At 42.5% G+C, this 19242-nt stretch overlaps 1 protein-coding gene and 1 pseudogene across 5 annotated transcripts in view; both read right to left on the minus strand.

Annotated features, from left to right (window-relative positions):
• TULP3 (TUB like protein 3) overlaps positions 1-19242 on the minus strand; it is a 68727-nt gene continuing 49485 nt past the window's right edge. For 4 of the 5 annotated variants that reach the window (XM_032349120.1, XM_032349116.1, XM_032349118.1 and 1 more), the window contains 8 exons: positions 9731-9858; positions 9151-9348; positions 6784-6896; positions 6368-6482; positions 4232-4330; positions 3656-3827; positions 1573-2564; positions 1-725 (listed from right to left, as the gene is read on the minus strand). In XM_032349120.1, the coding sequence (XP_032205011.1) occupies positions 2431-2564; positions 3656-3827; positions 4232-4330; positions 6368-6482; positions 6784-6896; positions 9151-9348; positions 9731-9858 (959 nt within the window). In that variant the 3' untranslated portion in view covers positions 1-725; positions 1573-2430. The remainder of the gene's footprint in view (positions 726-1572; positions 2565-3655; positions 3828-4231; positions 4331-6367; positions 6483-6783; positions 6897-9150; positions 9349-9730; positions 9859-19242) is intronic. The other variant, XM_032349117.1, reaches the window with a different exon arrangement.
• On the minus strand, positions 6904-9144 carry LOC116594143 (annotated as a pseudogene).

Genomic DNA, 19242 nt, shown 5'->3' on the forward strand with positions numbered 1-19242 from the left:
TCACATTTTTATATAAATTATTTTTTATTTCTGTAGCATACAAAAGTTATAAATATGATTTCTGTAAAACCAATCGCCTGCACACTCAAGCAGAGAGTACCTGAAGCTGGGGTATGGATGGATGTCTTAGAGCCAGACAGAGCAGGAGGAAGCAGGATTAGATCCAGCCATCCTGTCAGGCTCCGTATCCCCAGACGCGGTCATCTACTGCAACTGGAGAGAAGTGAACAGCTTTCCGTTTTCAACAAGGGCGGATCAGACAGTACGTCAGGACGGTGGTGCCAGAGGTCTGTCGGGCGCGTTAGGGCACTTCTATGAATGAGGCACTTGATAGGAAGCACGCCTGAGATGGAAACCAATCACGTCAAAACAACAGATAGGCCTCGCCTGTGGGGGACGAGCGAAGAGTCTTTTCATCTCCCAGCTCTTTTCCTTCGTCGCTATTTGATGTGGAGCAAGGAACGACAGGAAGCAGGGACGCAAAGGAAGTCCACGGAAGGGAAACATAATGGAACAACAGCGGCTGATTCCTTGCCCCATGCTGGCAAAAAGCTCAGGCGCACAAAGGCTTGGGGGCAGAACAATGCTGAACGTAGAACTCACAAAGCTCTTGGATTGTCTAGAGTCAGATGCATTCTGAGACCAGTGAGCCGGTGGCAAACAGAGTCCTAGGATTTGTTGGGAGGTGCTAATAATCTGAAAGACTTGGCAAAACTCTTTATGATCTGTGAGGAAAAGTGACAGGAGCGTGATCTGTACCAATGAGCCAGGCTTTAGGGGGCTGATAATATTTGTGTTAAAAAGAAAGACCCAGAGCTCTGCCTAACAAGGTCCGCGGAGCTTGTTCAGCTAGCTGGTCAGTGGTAAGTTTCCATACATAATGTTCTTACCTCTTACATGGTTAAGAACAGGTGTGTGTGTCCCTCTATACTAATGGCTCCACAGCCCTATGGCTGTAGGAGGCACTCCTGGATTGAAGATGAAGGCAACTGTCGAATTACTCGCAGTCTTAATGAGACTAAGTCACCCCCAGAGTTTATGCTGTCCTCCTAAACTGAAATGAAGACAATACATTTCTCACATCACTAATCACAAAATTTGGCCAGAGCCGCTTTGACTGAGATGGCTGCCAGCCAGCCTGCTCCGAGGGAAGGGGGACAGCGGGGGACTGTGACGTCAGTACCGTCCAAGCCCCAGGAGGAAAGCAAGCTCGCTCTAATACCACGCTTGCTCTGATAACGACGATACAATACTAGATTTGTTTCCAAGTGAGTGTGAAGGTCTTCGTGTGGGGTGCTAAAGTGGCTGATGTGGTCCTCCCCCATGGGTACTTCGGGTAGGACGGCAGAATGAAGCTACCTGTGTGCACTCAAAATGGGCCACTCATGTGGGGTTTTCCCAGTTCTGAAGGTAAACGAAGCTCTAGAAGCCATCATCACCAAAACAAGCTAGAAGCAAAGCTTACTTAAAAAAAAAAAAGTGAAATAAAAGTAAAAATTTTAAAAAGCCCCATGTTGGCTATAAAGCTTACTTGAAAAAAATAAAATAAAATAAAAAAATTTTGAGGGGTACCTGGCTGAATCCGTCAGTAGAGCGTGTAACTTCTGATCTCAGGGTCGTGAGTTTAAGCTTACTTAAAAAAAATTTAAAAATAAAATAAAAAATAAAAAACAATGTAAAAGCTACGCGGATGAAGTAGAGTACCTTTTGGACCCCCAGTCTGTGGGACTACTGCTCCCTAGAGATACCCATGTTCCACTCATATGTTCCACTCATATGATGTCACAGCCACGGGCTCATTCTGGAAGATGCCGAGGCCCATCACGTACAGCAATATCCCAAATCTAGTGTGCTGCTTGTTTTTGTAAACCAGGTTTCAGTGGAACACGGCCACACTCCCGGGTTTCTGAACTGGCTGTGGCTGAGCAGCTGTAAGGGACTCTCTGGCCGTTTACAGAAAAAGTCTGCAGACCTGAAGACTAAAGGCAATTTAGGCAACTGTCCTACTCTGGAAAGGTCTTCCCCAAAAAAAGATCCTGGGAAGTAATCATTAGAACCTGATTCTATCTGCAAGTTCCCAAGCGCAGGAAATCTGACCGCAGAGGCACAGAATGTGCTGGCCAGTCCCCTCGGGAGTTACCAATGTGCTCTGGACAGGAACCTTCTGTGCTCTGAACCACCCCTCACCCAGGTGAAGCCGTGACCCCTGACCTGGTCTGTGGAGCCCAGAGAAGTTGAATGTGTATGTATGTGCGTGTGTGCATATACACATATACACATGTACACATGCACATAGACACATATACATACATTCGGGGATTACTCCCAAAGGGGCGGGCTGGTGCTCTTCATGGCCTGGGGCAAAAGCAAAGGAGGCAAGTATCGGCTCCTGAAAGCTCTGAGTGAGAAAGCTAGGCGCCTGCTGTTTCCTCATTCACAGGCCAGCTTGCTGTCAAAGCTAGAAAGCCCAATGGCAAAGGCTTGAAGTGCACACAGCGGGTAGTTGTAGTCCAGGGTGAACACATCATCTGCTACGCGTCCAAACTGCATGACTATGTAGTCAGCTAGAAAAAAAACAGAAAGAAATTAGGATGTTAGAAGAGAATGGGGCTATACTGGGGGAAAGCCTACTGACGATACAGAGAAAAGTCCTGCAAATAGGTCACTGGGTCCCTTTACAATGGGAAACCTTGAAGAGGATGGCAAGAGGCACTGAACAAGAGTGAGCATCTGCTAACCAGCAGCCAAGTTTCCATTACTATTCCTCTCAGGGAGCAGGAGATGACTCCTGGACTAGCATGAGAGGACCAGGAGGGAACAGCACAAACTCCAAGGGCTAGAGGTGCCGAGGAAGCTTTACTGAGAGCCCTTGCTTCTGCTTCCCAAACAGGGGCTCAGAAGTTTCACTTTAAAACTGCCACTTTAGGATCACCTGGATGGCTCAGTCATTAAGTGTCTGTCTTTGGTTCAGGTCATGGACCCAGGATCCTGGGATTGAGGCCCACATCGGGCTCCCTGCTCAGTGGGAAGCCTGCTTCTTCCTCTCCCACTCCCCCTGCTTGTGTTCCCCCCTCGCTGTGTCTCTCTCTGTCAAATAAATAAAATCCTTTTTAAAAAGTTAAAAAATAAATACAAAAATAAAACTGCCTCGTTAGGGGCGCCTGGGTGGCTCAGCAGGTTGAGCATCTGACTCTTGATTTCAGCTCAGGTCATGATCCCACTTGGGATTCTCTCCCTCTGCCCCCAAATAAATAAATAAGTTTTCTAAAAATATAAGTAAATAAATAAAACTGCACTTGAGTCTTTCCAAAGAAACCATTTCTTTTTAAAATAATTCTCCCCCTAGGGCGCCTGGGTGGCTCAGTGGGTTAAGCCGCTGCCTTCGGCTCAGGTCATGATCTCAGCGTCCTGGGATCGAGTCCCGCGTCGGGCTCTCTGCTCAGCAGGGAGCCTGCTTCCTTCTCTCTCTCTCTCTGCCTGCCTCTCTGCCTACTTGTGATCTCTCTCTGTCAAATAAATAAATAAAATCTTTAAAAAAAAAAAAAAAAAATTCTCCCCTGAATAGGACGTCCTGTCAATGACAGGAAGCGCTCATTTCCCTGCTGTGTGAGAACATCTTTCCTCCTACTCCGCCCAACCCTTCCTGCAGGCTTACGGTCATTCTCGTGGACTATCTGAAAGTTCTTCACTGATGCCTGAGTGACACGGCCATGGAAGTTCAGGACGTAGGACTGCGTGTCATCGTTCCAGACTGGGGCTTTGTTGTGCAGTTCAATCAAGTTCTCCATGGTTTTGTTTTGCCATTTGGAAAGCAAGCTCTCGTGGTCCTGTTTGAAGAGAAAATCACTGCTTTGTCCTGAGAACCATAGGAAATCATTCGCTCTCAACTCTGTGAGGTAGAAGGTGGAAAAGGGGAGTATTTTCTCCGTTTCAGAAAGGGTACAGCAGAAAAAAAGAAAGCCAAAAGTTAAGCAGATTTTAAAATTCTGATGGATTATCTAGCATTTTTCTTTGCAGGCTAAGCAATTTCGGATCAACCACTTTAGCAAATACTCTGCAATTGTACTTACCCTGCCGTTCCGGTGTGATCTCTCTCTCTCCTAAAGAAGGGTACAAGCCCTACTCAAACTTGGGGGTTCTCCGAGAATCAATACTTTTTTTGTATTGATCTTGTTCGTACTGTAATTTTGTCCTTCAGACTCCCTTGCTGATTAAATCTGTTCTTACTTACATTTCGTGGCCGAAATGGGATCCGTTCATGATTCATATTCATCCCTGGAACAATCACAGACATTTTCCTAGGACCTTTAAATCCAAGTACATTTGTTTCCTGGAAGATAGGAGAATAAGGCAGGGACTTAGGAACAGAAAGGAAAAAGAGACCACATTCTTTTTTTTTTTCTTTTCCTGTACAGGAAACTATACAGATTTAATGCAAAATGGAGTAAAACACATGACAAACGCATCAGTGCAGGCATGTAATAGTCACCAAACCAAGCTCTTGTTCTAACGAAGAGACCACATGCTTAACACAAGATTTTCTTGGGCATGTAAAATATCCAATAATGACGTCAAAAACAATTTGATTTCTTTAGGTAAACGAAGAGAGAGAGGGAATCAAAAAAAGAAAAGTAATACGGTACCTCCTTTTACACCTAATGTGAACACTTGAATTTAAAAGAGATACTACTGGCTTGAAACTTTATTCTTATTCTTTAGTCTTTTTTATTTTTTAATTTTTTAAAAGATTTTATTTATTTATTTATTTGACAGAGAGATCACAAGTAGGCAGAGAGGCAGGCAGAGAGAGGTGAGGAAGCAGGTTCCCTGCTGAGCAGGGAGCCCGATGCGGGGCTCAATCCGAGGACCCTAAGACCATGACCTGAGCCTAAGGCAGAGGCTTTAACCCACTGAGCCACCCAGGTGCCCCTATTCTTTAGTCTTAAAAGTGAAATCTGACAATTATGAGCAAACTGCCCAATTTGTTATCATCAATAAATATGTATTTCCCAGGGAGGGCATGGCATTATATGATATACAGTGAGAATTATAGCTTAATTTACATTAGCTTAAATTAAATTAAATTACATAGGGCCTATACCAGGAGGTAAGAAATTCAAATGCCCATGTCAGCATAAGGAATACAGTCACATAGTAGCTATAACCCCGATTAACACAGCATAATGGATAAACCTGTCAAATCCCTAAGCCATATACCTGAAACTAATGTAACATTGTGTGTCAGCTATGCAAATAAAAATAATAATGACACAGTACTATATATAGGAGAGTTGCTAAGAGAGGAGATCTTAAAAGTTCTCAACACAAGAAAAAAAGTGTAACCATGTATGCTGATGGATGTTAACTAGACTGACCGGGATAATCATTTTGCAATACATACATATATAAAGTCATTTCATTAGAGCACTGAGGTGGCTCAGTTGGTTAAGCTTGGTTAACTTTTTTTTGGTTTTGGCTCAGGTCATGATGTCACGGGTCCTGAGATGGAGCCTAGCATCGGGCTCCAACAAAGCACAGGGTCTCCTTGGTGATTCTCTCCCTCTGCCCCTCGCCCCACTCACGTGTGTACATGCACATATGTGCGTGCTCTCCTGCTCAAATATGTAAGTAAATCTGGGGGCGTCTGGGTGACTCAGTCAGTTAACCGTCTGCCTTTGGTTCAGGTCATGATCCTGGGGTCCTAGGACTGGGCTCTGCTTCTCCCTCTCCCTCTGCCTGCCACTCCGCCTGCTTGTGCATGCTCTCTCTCTCTGTGTCAACTAAATAAATACATAACATCTTTTTAAAAAAAATTAAATATTTTTTAATTAAAAAATAAAATCATTACATTGTACATCTGAAACTGAAATGCCAATTACACCTCAATTAAAAAAGGGGGGGCACCTGGGTAGCTCAGTCAGTTAAGCATCTGCCTTCAGCTCAGGTCATGATCCCAGAGTCCTGGGATCAAGCCCCACATGGTGAGCAGTGAGCCCACTTCTCTCCTCTCTCCCTCTACCCTTCTCCAAGCTCATGCTCTCTCTCAAATAAATTTTTAAAAATCTTTAAAAAAAAAAAAAAAAAAAAGAGAGATCAGTCTGCTTTGTTGTAACCTCTGGCCAGAACCAAACTTGGCAATTTGTAATAATTAAAACTTGAATATACAGAGAAAAATGCAACCAGCAACAGAAAAGGAGGGTCACAGAAATAGAAACAAGCTTGGGAGGGAAGAGTGTGAGTTTAGTGTTAGTGTTGGTTACATTTTTTTTTTTTTTTTTAGTGTTGGTTACTTTTAAAGTGCCAGCAGGACACCCAGGAAATTAGGAAAAAGACTCAAGAAAAGATGCATTATGAGGATGGCACGTACGTAACAGATGGCTGCCAGCTCCTGCCGGATATACGTCTTTTCTACCAGACCTTGGGCCTTGGTCGGGCTAACGCCATGGTCATAAACTGTAAACTTGGTCCCCATGAGGTTGGATCTAGAATCAAGAGGAAGAAGTTACCATTAATGATCTATATTTTTGTTCCCCACACAAATACAAATCTAGTACAGGTATGGAACAGAATGGAGGCCCATTTGCCTGTTCTCCAAATGTTCACCACTGTTTCAAAGACTTCTCATTCAAATAAGGAAGGGACTTAGATTTTCTATTAACTTCTTTTTTTTTTCTTGAGAGTACACAATCAGTACATGCTCACTGTAAAGGAGATACAGATTCCTCTGAAATTACAGGAATAAAAATATCAGAAAGAGCAGGTGTGATACAATGTTGCTCTCACCTGAGTTTGCCAATATAACTTTCCCCTTCACGAGATAAATCTGTTGGATCAGTGGAGATAAGGTAGTTGGATGTTTTGCTCTTTTTCCGCTTTCTACCTGCAAGAAGAAATATCTGGAAAAAGAAAAAAGTGTCACTCAAGAATACTGAGAGAACCACCACCATCTTCTATTTGCTTAACAAATGTTTAGCAAGTGCCTATCAGGTACCAAGCAGTCACTCTTTCGGGTTTTTTTTGTTTTTAACAGGCTTAATTCGCCTTCATTTTTCTTCTGTACAAACTACATGGTGGCCACAGCTGGAGCCTGGGTCTTCTGCACAGAACCTCTGGTGTGGGTCTTTACAAGACGGTCAGTGAATTTCTGAGAGGGGGCCTTGGTGAACATGAACATGGTTTCTTTCCAGAGCTCAGGATCAGACAGCTTTCGGTCTTGCAGATGCATCCAAAGTGGCCTTGGCAAAGTTGCTCGGGGTGGCTAGGCAGCCCTCCGTGGAGGTAGAGCAGCCCACATGATGCCAGGGCCCCAGAGCCGTGCGTGGGACACCAGCACAGAGCTGCTGCGTCCAGTCACCTTACACGGAATAGTGTGGGGCTTGCTGATCTCGTTCTCCCGGAGGCCTCGCTGCACTGGGACTAGAGAACTTGGCCAGAATGATGGTCCCAAAGATGTCAGGGGCTACCTCATTGGAATATTGAACATCGACCAATGTGTCTGCTGTAATCCCTGATGGTAACAGATGCCTTGAACCTGGTCTGCCTGCCAGGATGGGTCTGCTTTTGCATGGGCATGATCTTCAAAACCACATCCTTGAAGGACGATCCCACGAAAACCTCAATGATCTGATTTCTTGATGGGCGGATGGAAGAGATAGGTCTCCTCCAGGGACCTGAACTTCATGTGCTTGACCAGACAATCTAGGCTGGTAGAGGCATCCATTCTTCATCCTTGGTCTTGCTGCCATGAGCTCCTTAGCCTTGACGGCTGCGGAGGCCATGTGGCCTCCCATCCCAGTGCCTCTGGAGGCAACAGTGTCATCTGCCATTTGGTGTTTTCTTGGAGACCAACCTTGGGGGCTTTATCTCCTTTTCTCACCCTTATAACGCCTCTCAGAATTCACTATCAGGGTTTCCCGACTGTACAACTTTCCAAAATTAGCTGGATTCTCCACATACAATAGACCACTTTATCCACCAACCCCCGGTGGATGCCTACTGAACACTACAAAGTTTTTTTCTGTATGTACCTATGACAAAGTTTAATTTATGCATAAGGTATAGCAAGAGATTAGCAACAATAACAGAATAATTCTAACAATATACTGTAATAAAAGTTCTATGAATGTGGTCTTTCCATCTCAAAATATCTCACTGTACTGTACTCCCCTTCTTCTTGTGCCAATGTGAGATGATAAAATGCCTATGTGATGAGACTGAAGAGAGGGGTCATTAGGCTACTATCAACCTGCTGAACCGATGTCAGAAGAAGGACCAATCTGCTTCCAGATGTCAGTGACTACAGGTGACTAAAAGCACAGAAAGCAAAAAATTGGGGGTGGGGGACTATTGCAACTATGTGCAGCTTTATCTCCAAAACCTCCAGTGGCTTTTTCAAAAAAACTTCATCCAATTTGGTGAGGAAGGGTCTTTCCAACTATAGGGGAAACAGGACATTCCCTAAGTCCCACTTACTTATCTATAAAGCAGGGGTAAGAAAGCCTATCTTACAAGGTTGTAGTAAGGATTATAGGAGATAATATATACACGAAGCATTTAGCACATGCCTGCTACATCATAAACACTTAATAAATTAGCAGTTATAATAACAATGGTATCAATCATCATCTCATTTTCATGTTCTTAAATCATCCACTTAGACCCATTAACAAAACAAAATACAGTGTTCGTTGGCAAGTATTAAATTGCCTCAAATTTGTGTTTGAAATGAAGTAAATTAGAATTTCTAGAGTGAAAAATAAGGCATTCCGGTTGCATGTCCTTCTCTATTTCCAGTTCCTCCTATTCCCTAAAACTCACACAGTGTCATGTTCCTACCATAATTAAAATAAAAACCAAAGAGCACACAGTAACACCTTCCCCCCACCAAAAAATAGGATAGAGAGGCAAATAATTACATTCAGATATTCTCTTCCATTTTCTTATATTCTGGATAAAACTCTTTTTCTTTGGGGTGGGGCAGATTTTACCTCTGAGACTCTGAGGTCTTTGAAGACAGAACACAGCAACTGGGAGTTGCTGACTTGATCTGAAACCAGTGCTATTCTCCTATCCTATGACCCTTCAACAATCCGTTCCCACAACATTCTTCCTCTCTTTCTCAACATCTGTCTTAAGAGTTATTTCTCATACCTTTCGATTTTCGTCCTTTTCCAAGTGCATATAGTAAGTGGGGAAGAGACCCCGATCCATTCCTTTTTTATCCCTGGTTATCCGACACTTGACTGTAATACCCCGAGGGGCAGGACTATATGCAAAGTCCTCTAAGTTCTCCACTTCCCCCAGCTGGTTATCCATTTGTTGGGCTGCAGTTCCGGAAGCTCCTATATCCTAGAAGAAGAGCCATACACATGAGCAAGAGGAGGTGGGATCACAAAACAACTTATTCTCTTCCAGGAACAATTAATGGGCAAAATTATTTCATGATACAGCCCAGCATATCTAGTTTTCTGAAGAAATAAGGGGAAACTCTGTGAAGTTAAATAAGTATGTGACTATTGGGAGTAATGAAGGAGCTAAGTACAAAAATGGGATATGACTTCACAAGAGCTGGCTTGACACACAAGAAATTAGGGAGGTCATGAACTTCAAGTCTAAATTAGAGCTTCAATCTTTGAATGAACCCTCATTCAGTAATTGTGTTTAAATACTAGAGATACATTTGGGAAATAGTTAAATTAGTTGCCTAGGAAGAAATTTCTGAACTACGTACTGTAGTTGATTTCTGGCTGGATGCAGAATTGGGTCTCTCTGCCTCTGAATATGGTGAATGACATAATTTTTTCCCTTCTTCCTCCCCATCGGTCTCCTCTTCATCGAAGTTCAAACTACCTGAGATACCTGGCAGAAAGGAAGAACTCTCAAAAACTGCCAACACTGGTTTAAAAAAATAAATTGTTGAACCAAATATAATTTCAACTTTCTTGCTTAAAACAGTCCAGCTATTCTGACTTAAGACAATTCTTTCTTCATATTCTCACTTAGATCTATCCCTTGTTTTCCCTTTCCATAAAGGCTTAATATCCAGAATAGAAAAGCACTCCTTAAACACACTCAACAACAACAAAACAAGCAACAAAACAAATAACCGTTTACCCAGAAATGGGTAAAGGACATAAACAGACATTTCTTCAAAGAAGACATATAAATGGCCAATAAGCGCATGAAAAGTTGCTCAACAGCACTCATCTTTAGGGAAATGCAAGTCAAAATCACAATGAGATACCATTTCCTAAGCTCTGGGATGTCTATTATCAAAAAAATGAAAATAAGTATTGGCGGGGATGTGGAGAAATTGGAACCCTTCCTCAATGCAACCTGTGCATTGCTGGTGACAATGTAAAATGTGGAGAGCCATCCAGCAGATGCAAGGAGTCATGTAGACGAAAATGCCTGAAGATTGAGGAAATGAGAATGATTGGCTAGGTAGGGTATGGGTGCGCTCGTGGCTAACACATGAACAGCACCAGGAGCCAAGAGAGAAATGCATGATTACTGCTTGAAAACAATAGAGCCCTCTGTGGTTACATAAGGGTTCACGAGGAGACTGTGTGCACAGGGCAGTAATTAGATAGCTGGGCTGGACCGCCTACATGTATATATTGCCAGAACTTGCTTGAGACGTCAGACGCTAATAGAGACGCTAATAAAGAAGTTTGCTCCTCATCACGTTTGCGGGTCGTTCTTGCTAGCGAGAGCGACAACTGGTGCCGAAACCCGGGAAACTGTCCGCATCGCAAAACGGAGATTGAGATAGAGCAACGATAAGGTAAGGAGTGCACCTATTTCTGTCTAGTGAGTGACAGGGAAAGTTCCTAGGATTAGGACAATACAAGTGAAAGTTTCCTCGGGATGGGGAACGATCTTAGTAGACGTAGAATGGAAGATCCCCTAAAAGACGTTCTCAAGATGAACGGTACCCCCTTAAAGGCAAAAACAGCCAGGGCCTTTTTAAAAGAAGTAGCAGAGATTGCCCCCTGGTTTATAGAAGAAGGGCTCCTAAATGTGCCACAATGGGAACACCTGGGCGAGGACTTAAAACTCTGTCCCTCTACATCCCCGGGGACTCTCGCCGTGTGGTCCCTGGTGAAAGTATGTTTGCATTCCCCCCGAGAGCCCCTGCAGCAAGCAGTACTACAGGGAGGGAAAGTTTTTGAGCAAGTGAAAGAAGAATCCCGTAAGGGCTCCTCCCGAGACTCGGGCTCCTCCCGAGACTCTGACCTTGAAAGCGAAAGCTCAGAAGGGATGTCAGAAAGCGAGTTGCAGGAGCTAGGAAAGATAGAGGCAAACAACAAGAAGGAGGAATCTCCCGGTCTCCAGACAGATTTGGAAGCCATGAGGCAACGACTTGAGGATAAAGAGGCGGAATTGCAAAAGGTATTAGGAGAGTTAAGGGTGCAGGGAGAAGTAATGGCGCAGCTGAGAGCAGGGGCGGAAGCCGCAGTTGTGGCACAATCGAAATTAAAAACGAAAGTTACGCCGCTTCCGCATTCTAGCCCCACAGCGCCACCCCATGAGTGGCCCCCACCTTATAAGCCCAACTGCACCAAGACGTGCTATTGTTCGGGTTGCGCCGCGGAGAATTAGAGAGAGGTCCTTGGCCCGGGGAAAGGTTTTTTTCCAGTGTTAAAAGATCAGAATCATCAGAGGTACCACCAGCCACTAGATTTTAAGTTGGTGAAGCAACTGAAGGAGGCAGTTAACAGCTATGGGCCCCAAGCAGCCTTTACGGTCTCCCTTGTGGAGTCGCTGGGAGCACTCTACCTCGCTCCCGAGGATTGGGCCAACCTGACCAGGGCGGTATTAAATGGAGGACAATATCTAAAATGGAAAATCCAAAATCAGGACAATTGTCTGGACACAGCACGGAGAAATACAGCCGCGGGTAACCCGCAATGGAATTTGGAAATGCTGACGGGCACGGGGCCATACCTCGAGGCCCAAGTGCAGAGTACATACCCCCCTGCGGTGTATCAACAGATAGCCACGACAACCCTCAGGGCTTGGAAGACTCTGAGAGGGGCAGGAGACTTACAAGGCCAATTATCCAAACCCAACCCGGTGCTTAGATGGCACCGAGGTTCCCTTTATGTTTTCCCACAGGATGCGCCTGCTCCACTCTGGGTGCCGAAATGGAACCTGTGGAGGGTGCTGATGATGGTGATAATAGCGACGATGATTGTCCTGCAGCCTGTTCCCATAAAGGCGGAATCAGTTCAACTGTGGTCAAGACAAGAGACTGCCCAGCTTCAAGCCCTTCTTCAAATGGCTCAACATAGAGTGCAATCTTCTCACCCTAACTCATGTTTGTTACTGACGCTTAAAGCTTTATAAGCTCTTTATTCTCTCACTTCCCTTCCCTGACGCACGCATGGTATGTTGTAGTAACAATTGTAGGAGTACTAATGGTAATTGTTCTTTTCATATGCCTCCTGCCTTGTGCACTTAAAATTATACTCACAAAAGTTTATAAGGTAAAAGCTATCATATGTAACCACCAGTTAATCACTCACAATAGGCTCAAAGTACCACCTTGAATGCCACTCAAGTATCTCTTGACTCCGTCAACAATTGGGTTAGTATGTCATAACAATCAGTCTCATTCCTCAAAACCTGGGCAGGCATAAGAGCCCTGATCATGTTAATGATTCTGGCTCAAGTACTCCTTCTAATATACATCTGTAAAATTGCGCGACAACAGCGGCTATAGCAACGGGCTTTGGTCTAAGCCATGATGGCTCTGGAGGCTGGTACCTCCCCCCAAATATGGCTTAGTATGCTGGATCGGTAGCCAGAGACGGGTAAAACTAATCCCTCACCATAGCAACCTAAGACAGGGGCTCCTCGACCAGGGGGAGTACCCGATGACGGGTAAGCATGTATGCTAAAGATTGGCAACCTAAGACAGGCACGATCCCTGCCATATAAACAAATAAAAAAGGGGGAGCTGTGGAGAGCCATCCAGCAGATGCAAGGAGTCATGTAGACGAAAATGCCTGAAGATTGAGGAAATGAGAATGATTGGCTAGGTAGGGTATGGGTGCGCTCGTGGCTAACACATGAACAGCACCAGGAGCCAAGAGAGAAATGCATGATTACTGCTTGAAAACAATAGAGCCCTCTATGGTTACATAAGGGTTCACGAGGAGACTGTATGCACAGGGCAATAATTAGATAGCTGGGCTGGACCGCCTACATGTATATATTGCCAAAACTTGCTTGAGACGTCAGACGCTAATAGAGACGCTAATAAAAAAGTTTGCTCCTCATCACGTTTGCGGGTCGTTCTTGCTAGCGAGAGCGACAGTAAAATGGTGCAAGCACTGTGGAACACAGTATGGTGGTTCCCAAAATATTTAAATATAGAATTACCACATGATCTCACAATTCCACTTCTGGGTATATACCAAGAGAACTTAAAGCATACTCAAACAGATATCTATGTACCAATGTTCACAGCAGCAGTATTCACAATATCCAAAAGGTGAAAATGACCCAAATAGCCATCAACTGATGAACAGATAAGCAAATGGTGGTATATACATACCAGCTTTAAAAAGAAATGGGATTCTGACACAGGCTACAACACGGATGAACCCTGAAGGACCTTATGCTAAGTGAAATAAGCCAGTTGCAAAAGAGCAAATATTTTTTTTAAAAAGTACAAATATTGTATGATTCCACTTATATGAGAAATCTAGAGTAGTCAAATTCACAGAGACAGAAATTTTGTAGAATAGTGGTTACCAGGGAAGCAGGGGACAGAAGAATGGGGAGTTATTATTTAGCGATACAGAGATTTATTATGGGAAGATGAAAAAGTTCTGGAGATGTATTGTGTGGTGAGAGTTGCATAACAACATGAATGTACTTAATGTCACTGAACTGTACATTTAAAAATGGCTAAAATGGTAAATATTTATTTAAAAATTTATATTTTTAAACTGTACATTTAAAAATGGCTAAAACGGTATAGTTCACTGCAACTTAAAAAATTCAATAATCTATTGTTCTCTATATCAGTTACTTTTTTGTTTTCCAGCATTTTGTTCATCTCTAGGCTAGTTAACTAGAGTTGGGAATGTTGAAAATGCTATTCCCTTGGATTTATGAAGCACCTTTTAAAAATATTTAAAACTAACTGATTAAAAACTATTTTCTCATTTTATCCTCACATTTATGTGAGTTTGAGGAGGAGTCTGTGGTAGTCTTTCTTGTTTTTTTGTTTGTTTTAGTCTTTCTTCTTTTGTTTCTTGTTTATGAAATATATCTAGGGCTAGAACAGAGACATAAAATAAAGTATGTTGTGTGTTGTAAGAGAAGTATGGTACTCAAATTTACATTTGGTAATATCAGGCTCAGGAAGAATCATTTGCCCAACAGCAAAACTAAATTCCTTTTCTCTTTATAGGATAAAGTTGTCCCCCATATCTAAATCATGAATTTACAAATAGACTTAGCAACAAGCAGTGTGGTTTTTTTCCTCCAAACCATTTCCTTCCCACAGTCAGCCATCTCAGAGAAGGGACAACTATGACCTATTTTTACACAGTTCAGAAATACACTGATATTAGCTTTGCTCAGGGACACCCACGGATAAGACAAAGGCCAGTTAAAAAATTAATCTCAAGTGAAAGGCTCCCAACCAGGGGAGCCTGGGTGGCTCAGTGGGTTAAAGCCTCTGCCTTCAGCTCAGGTCATGATCCCAGGGTCCTGGGATGAAGCCCACATTGGGCTCTCTGCTCAGCAGGGAGCCTGCTTCCTCCTCTCTCTCTGCCTGCCTCTCTGCCTACTTGTGATCTCTGTCAAATAATTAAATATTTTTTAAAAAAGAAAATATATGTCCACACAAAAGCTACACAGGAATGTTCATAGCAACATTATTCATAATAGCATGAAGGGGAAACAACCCAAAGGGCCATCAACTGATGACAGAAACACAGCAGCAGCATATCCATCAATAGAATGTTAATTTGGCAATAGAAAGGAATGAAGTGCTACAATATGGATGAACCTTGAAAACATTATGCTAAGTGAAAGGAGACACTCATAAAGGACCACATGAAATATTCAGAATAGGCAAATCCACAGAGACGGAAAGTAAACTGGTAGTTGCCTGGGCTGAAGGGGTCGGAGGAAATCGGAAGTGACTGCTAATGGGTATGAGATTTCTTTCGGGAGTCATGAAAATTTTCTAAAACTGATTGTAAGGATGGTTGCAGATGTCAATGAATAGATTTTAAATCACTGAACTAGGGCACCTGGGTGGCTCAGTAGGTTAAACCTCTGCCTTAGGTTCGGGTCATGATCTCAGGGTCCTGGGATGGAGCCCCCCATCAGGCTCTCTGCTCAGTGGGAGGCCTGCTTCCCCGCCCCCCCATCTCTCTCCCTGCCTCTCTGCCTACCTGTGCTCTGTCAAGTAAATAAATAAAATCTTTAAAAAAAATAATAATTTCCTTTGCTGTACAGAGCCTTTAATTTTGATGTAGGCCCAACAGTTTATTTTTGCTTTTGTTTCCCTTGCCTCAGGGCACTTATCTAGAAAAATGTTCCTACATTTGGTATCCGAGAACTTACTGCTGTCTGTGTTCTTTTCTGGGATGTTTATGGTGTCAGGTGTCACACTTAGGTCCTTAATCCACTTTGAACTTACTTTTGTGATTGGTGTAAGAAAGTGGTCCATTTTCATTATTTTCCATGTTGCTGTCCAGTTTTCCCAACACCATTTGTTGAAGAGACACTCTTTCCCACTGGATATTCTTTCCTGCTTTGTCAAAGATTAATTGACCATATAATTGTGGGTTCATTTCTGGATTTTTCTATTTGGTTCCATTGATCCATGTGTCTTTTTTTTTTTTTTTTTTGCCAGTACATACCCTTTTGATTACTACCGCTTTGTAATACAACTTGAAGTCCAGAATTGTGATGCCTTCAGCTTTGCTTTTCTTTTTCAAGATTGCTATGGCTATTCAGGGCCTTCTGTGGTTCCATACAAAGTTTAGGGCTGTTTGTTCCAGCTCTATGAAAAATGCTGTTGGTATTTTGATAGGGATTGCATTAAATGTGTAGATTGCTTTGATAGTATAGACATTCTTACAATACTTGTTCTTCCAATCCATGAGTATGGAATGTCTTTCCATTTCTTTGTATCATCTTCAATTTCTGTCACCAGTGTTTTACAGTTTTCAGAGTACAGATCTTTAACCCCTTTGGTTAGGTGTGTTCCGAGGTATCTTATTATTTTTGGTGCAACTGTAAATGGGATTGCTTTCTTAATTTCTCTTTCTGCTGCTTCATTGCTGGTGTACAGAAATGCAATAGATTTCTGTACATTAATTTTGTATCCTACAACTTTACTGAATTCATTTATCTGTTCTAGCAGATTTTTAGTGGAGTCCTTGGGTTTTTTCTTTTTTAAAGATTTTATATTTTTTTTAAAGATTTTTATTTATTTATTTGATAGAGATCACAAGTAGGCAGAAGGCAGGCAGAGAGAGAGGGGGAAGCAGGCTCCCCGCTGAGCAGAGAGCCCTATGTGGGGCTCGATCCCAGGACCCTGAGATCACGACCCGAGCCGAAGGCAGAGGCTTAAACCACTGAGCCACCCAGGCGCCCCAAAGATTTTATATTTTTACATGACAGGGAGACACAGCGAGAGAGGGAACACAAGCAGGGGGAATGGGAGAGGGAGAAGCAGGCTTCCCGCCGAGTAGGGAGCCCAGTGAGGGGCTCAATTCCGGGACCCTGGGATCATGACCTGAGGTTAAGGCAGATGCTCAACAACTGAGCCACCCAGAAGCCCCTAGATTTCCTATATATAGTATCATATCATTTGCAAACAGAGAAGTTTTACTTCTTCCTTACCAATTTGGATGCCTTCTATTTTTTTCTGTCATCTGATTGCTGTGGCTAGGACATCCAGTACTATGTTGAATAAAAGGGGTGACAGTGGACATCCTTGTTCTTTTTTCTTAAGGGAAAAAAGATTTCCCTTAAGGGAAAATCTCTTTGTTTTTCCCCATTAAGGATGATATTAGCTCCACAGGGGTTTTTCCTACATGGCCCTTATTATGTTGAGGTATGTTCCCTCTGGACCCACTTTGTTGAGGGTTTTGTTTTGTTTTATCATGAATGGATGCTGAACTTCATCAAATGCTATTTCTTTTATTGATGTGATATGGTTTTTTAGCCTTTCTTTTATTGATGTGATATATTATGTGGATTTGCAAATACTGAACCACCCTTGCAACCTAGGAATAAATCCCATTTGAGCATGGTGAATAATTATTTAAATGTATTGCTGAATTCAGTTTGCTATTTTTGTTTGTTTGTTTGTTTGTTTGTTTTTAGGATCTTTGCATCTATGTTCATCAGAGATAATTGTCCTGTAGGGGTTTTTTTTGTTTTTTGTTTTTTGTTTTTTGGGTTTTTTTGGTGGCATCTTTATCTGGTTTTGATATCAGGGTAATGCTGGTCTTTAGGAATGAATTTAGACGTTTTCCTTCCTCTTCTATTTTTTGGAATAGTTGAGAAGAATAGGTATTAGCTCTTCTTCAAGTGTTTGGTAGAACACTGTGAAACCATCTGGTCCTGGATTTTTGTTTGTTGGGAGTTCTTGGGCTATCGATTCTGATTACTGATTTTTTTGGTTACTTATTTGCTGGTAATTGGTGTGCTCCATGTTCTATTTCTTCCTGTTTCAGTTTTGGTAAGTTACATGTTCCTAGGAATTTATCCACTTCTTTCAGGTTGCAATTTGTTGGTATGCAGTTTTTCATAATATTCCCTTTTCACTGTTTTTCTGTGGTGTTGGTTGCTATTTCTCCTCTCATTTGTGATTTTATTTATTTGAACCCTTTTTCTTTTTTTTCTTGACAAGTCTGGCTACAGGTTCATCAATTTTATTGATTTTTTTTTTTTTTTTCAAAGAACCAGCTCCTGGTTTCATTGAGCTCTTCTATTGTTTTTTCTAGTTCCTTTATCATTTACTTCTGCTCTCATCTTTATTATTTCCTTCCTTCTGCTAGTTTTAGGGGTTTTATATGGCTATTCTTTTTCTAGCTTCTTTACGTATAAGGTCAGGTTGTATATTTGAGGTTTTTCTTGCTTCTTGAAGTAGGCTATTGCTATAAACTTGCCACTTAGAATAGCTTTGGCTGTATCCCAAAGGTTTTGAACACTGTGTTTTCATTTCCATTTTATTTCCATGCACTTTTTAATCTCTTCTTACATTTCCTGGTTGATCCATTCATTATTTAGAAGCATGTTATTTAACTTCCATGTATGCATGGTCTTTTCCAGAGGAAAAAAACCCAGAGATTTTTTTCTTGTGGCTGACTTCTAGTTTCATAGTGTTGTGGTCAGAAAAGATGCACAGTATGACTTTGATTTTTATGAATTTGTTGAGGCTTGTTTTGTGGCCTCATATGTGATCTAGTCTGGAGAAGGTTCCATGTGCATTTGAAAAGAATGTGTATTCTGCTGTTTTAGGACAGAATATTCTGAATTTCATCTGGTCCACGGTCTCATTCAAAGCCACTGTTTCCTTCTTGATTTTGTGTTTGGATGATCTGTCCATTGATGTAGTAGGGTGTTAAAGTTCCCTACCATTATTGTATTATTTTCAATTAGTTCTTTTATGTTTGCTTTTAATGTTTTTATGTATTTGGGTGCTCCCAGGTGGGGAGCATAAATATTTAGAATTGTTATATCATCTTGTTGGATTGTCCCCTTTATGATTATATAGTGTCCTTCTTTGTCTCTTGTTAACAATATATGTTTTAAAGTCTATTTTGTCTGATATAAGTATTGCCCTGGTCATCTGGAGGAGGGCAGCAGCCTCCAGAGGGACTAGGCATGCGTGACTGGGAAGGGGTAGGCCCATCCCAGTGAGGGTAGGCAGGGCTTGGTGTAAGCAAGTTAGGTAGCAAGTGTCAGTGCTGCACTGGTTCCCACAGGTGGGTGTGTGCTTATACTAAGGGGCAGAGGAGGGAAATGGTGCCTGCCAGTATCTCCTGAAGGGGTGTCTCCACCAACACCGTCTCTCTGGGAAATGCTCGAAGATGAACAACTAACTTCCTCGTTGTGTGCTCTGGCACTCTTCAGATTGCTGTTTCCACTCTGTATGTCCATGGGTTGTTTGCCCTCCTTTCCTCCAAGAGCAGCACAGTGCCCTCCAGGCTCTCCCTGAACCAAGCCCACTGACCTTTAGAACTCCAGGCTTTA

Source organism: Mustela erminea, chromosome 6, assembly GCF_009829155.1.
Source record: "Mustela erminea isolate mMusErm1 chromosome 6, mMusErm1.Pri, whole genome shotgun sequence".
Taxonomy (NCBI): domain Eukaryota; kingdom Metazoa; phylum Chordata; class Mammalia; order Carnivora; family Mustelidae; genus Mustela; species Mustela erminea.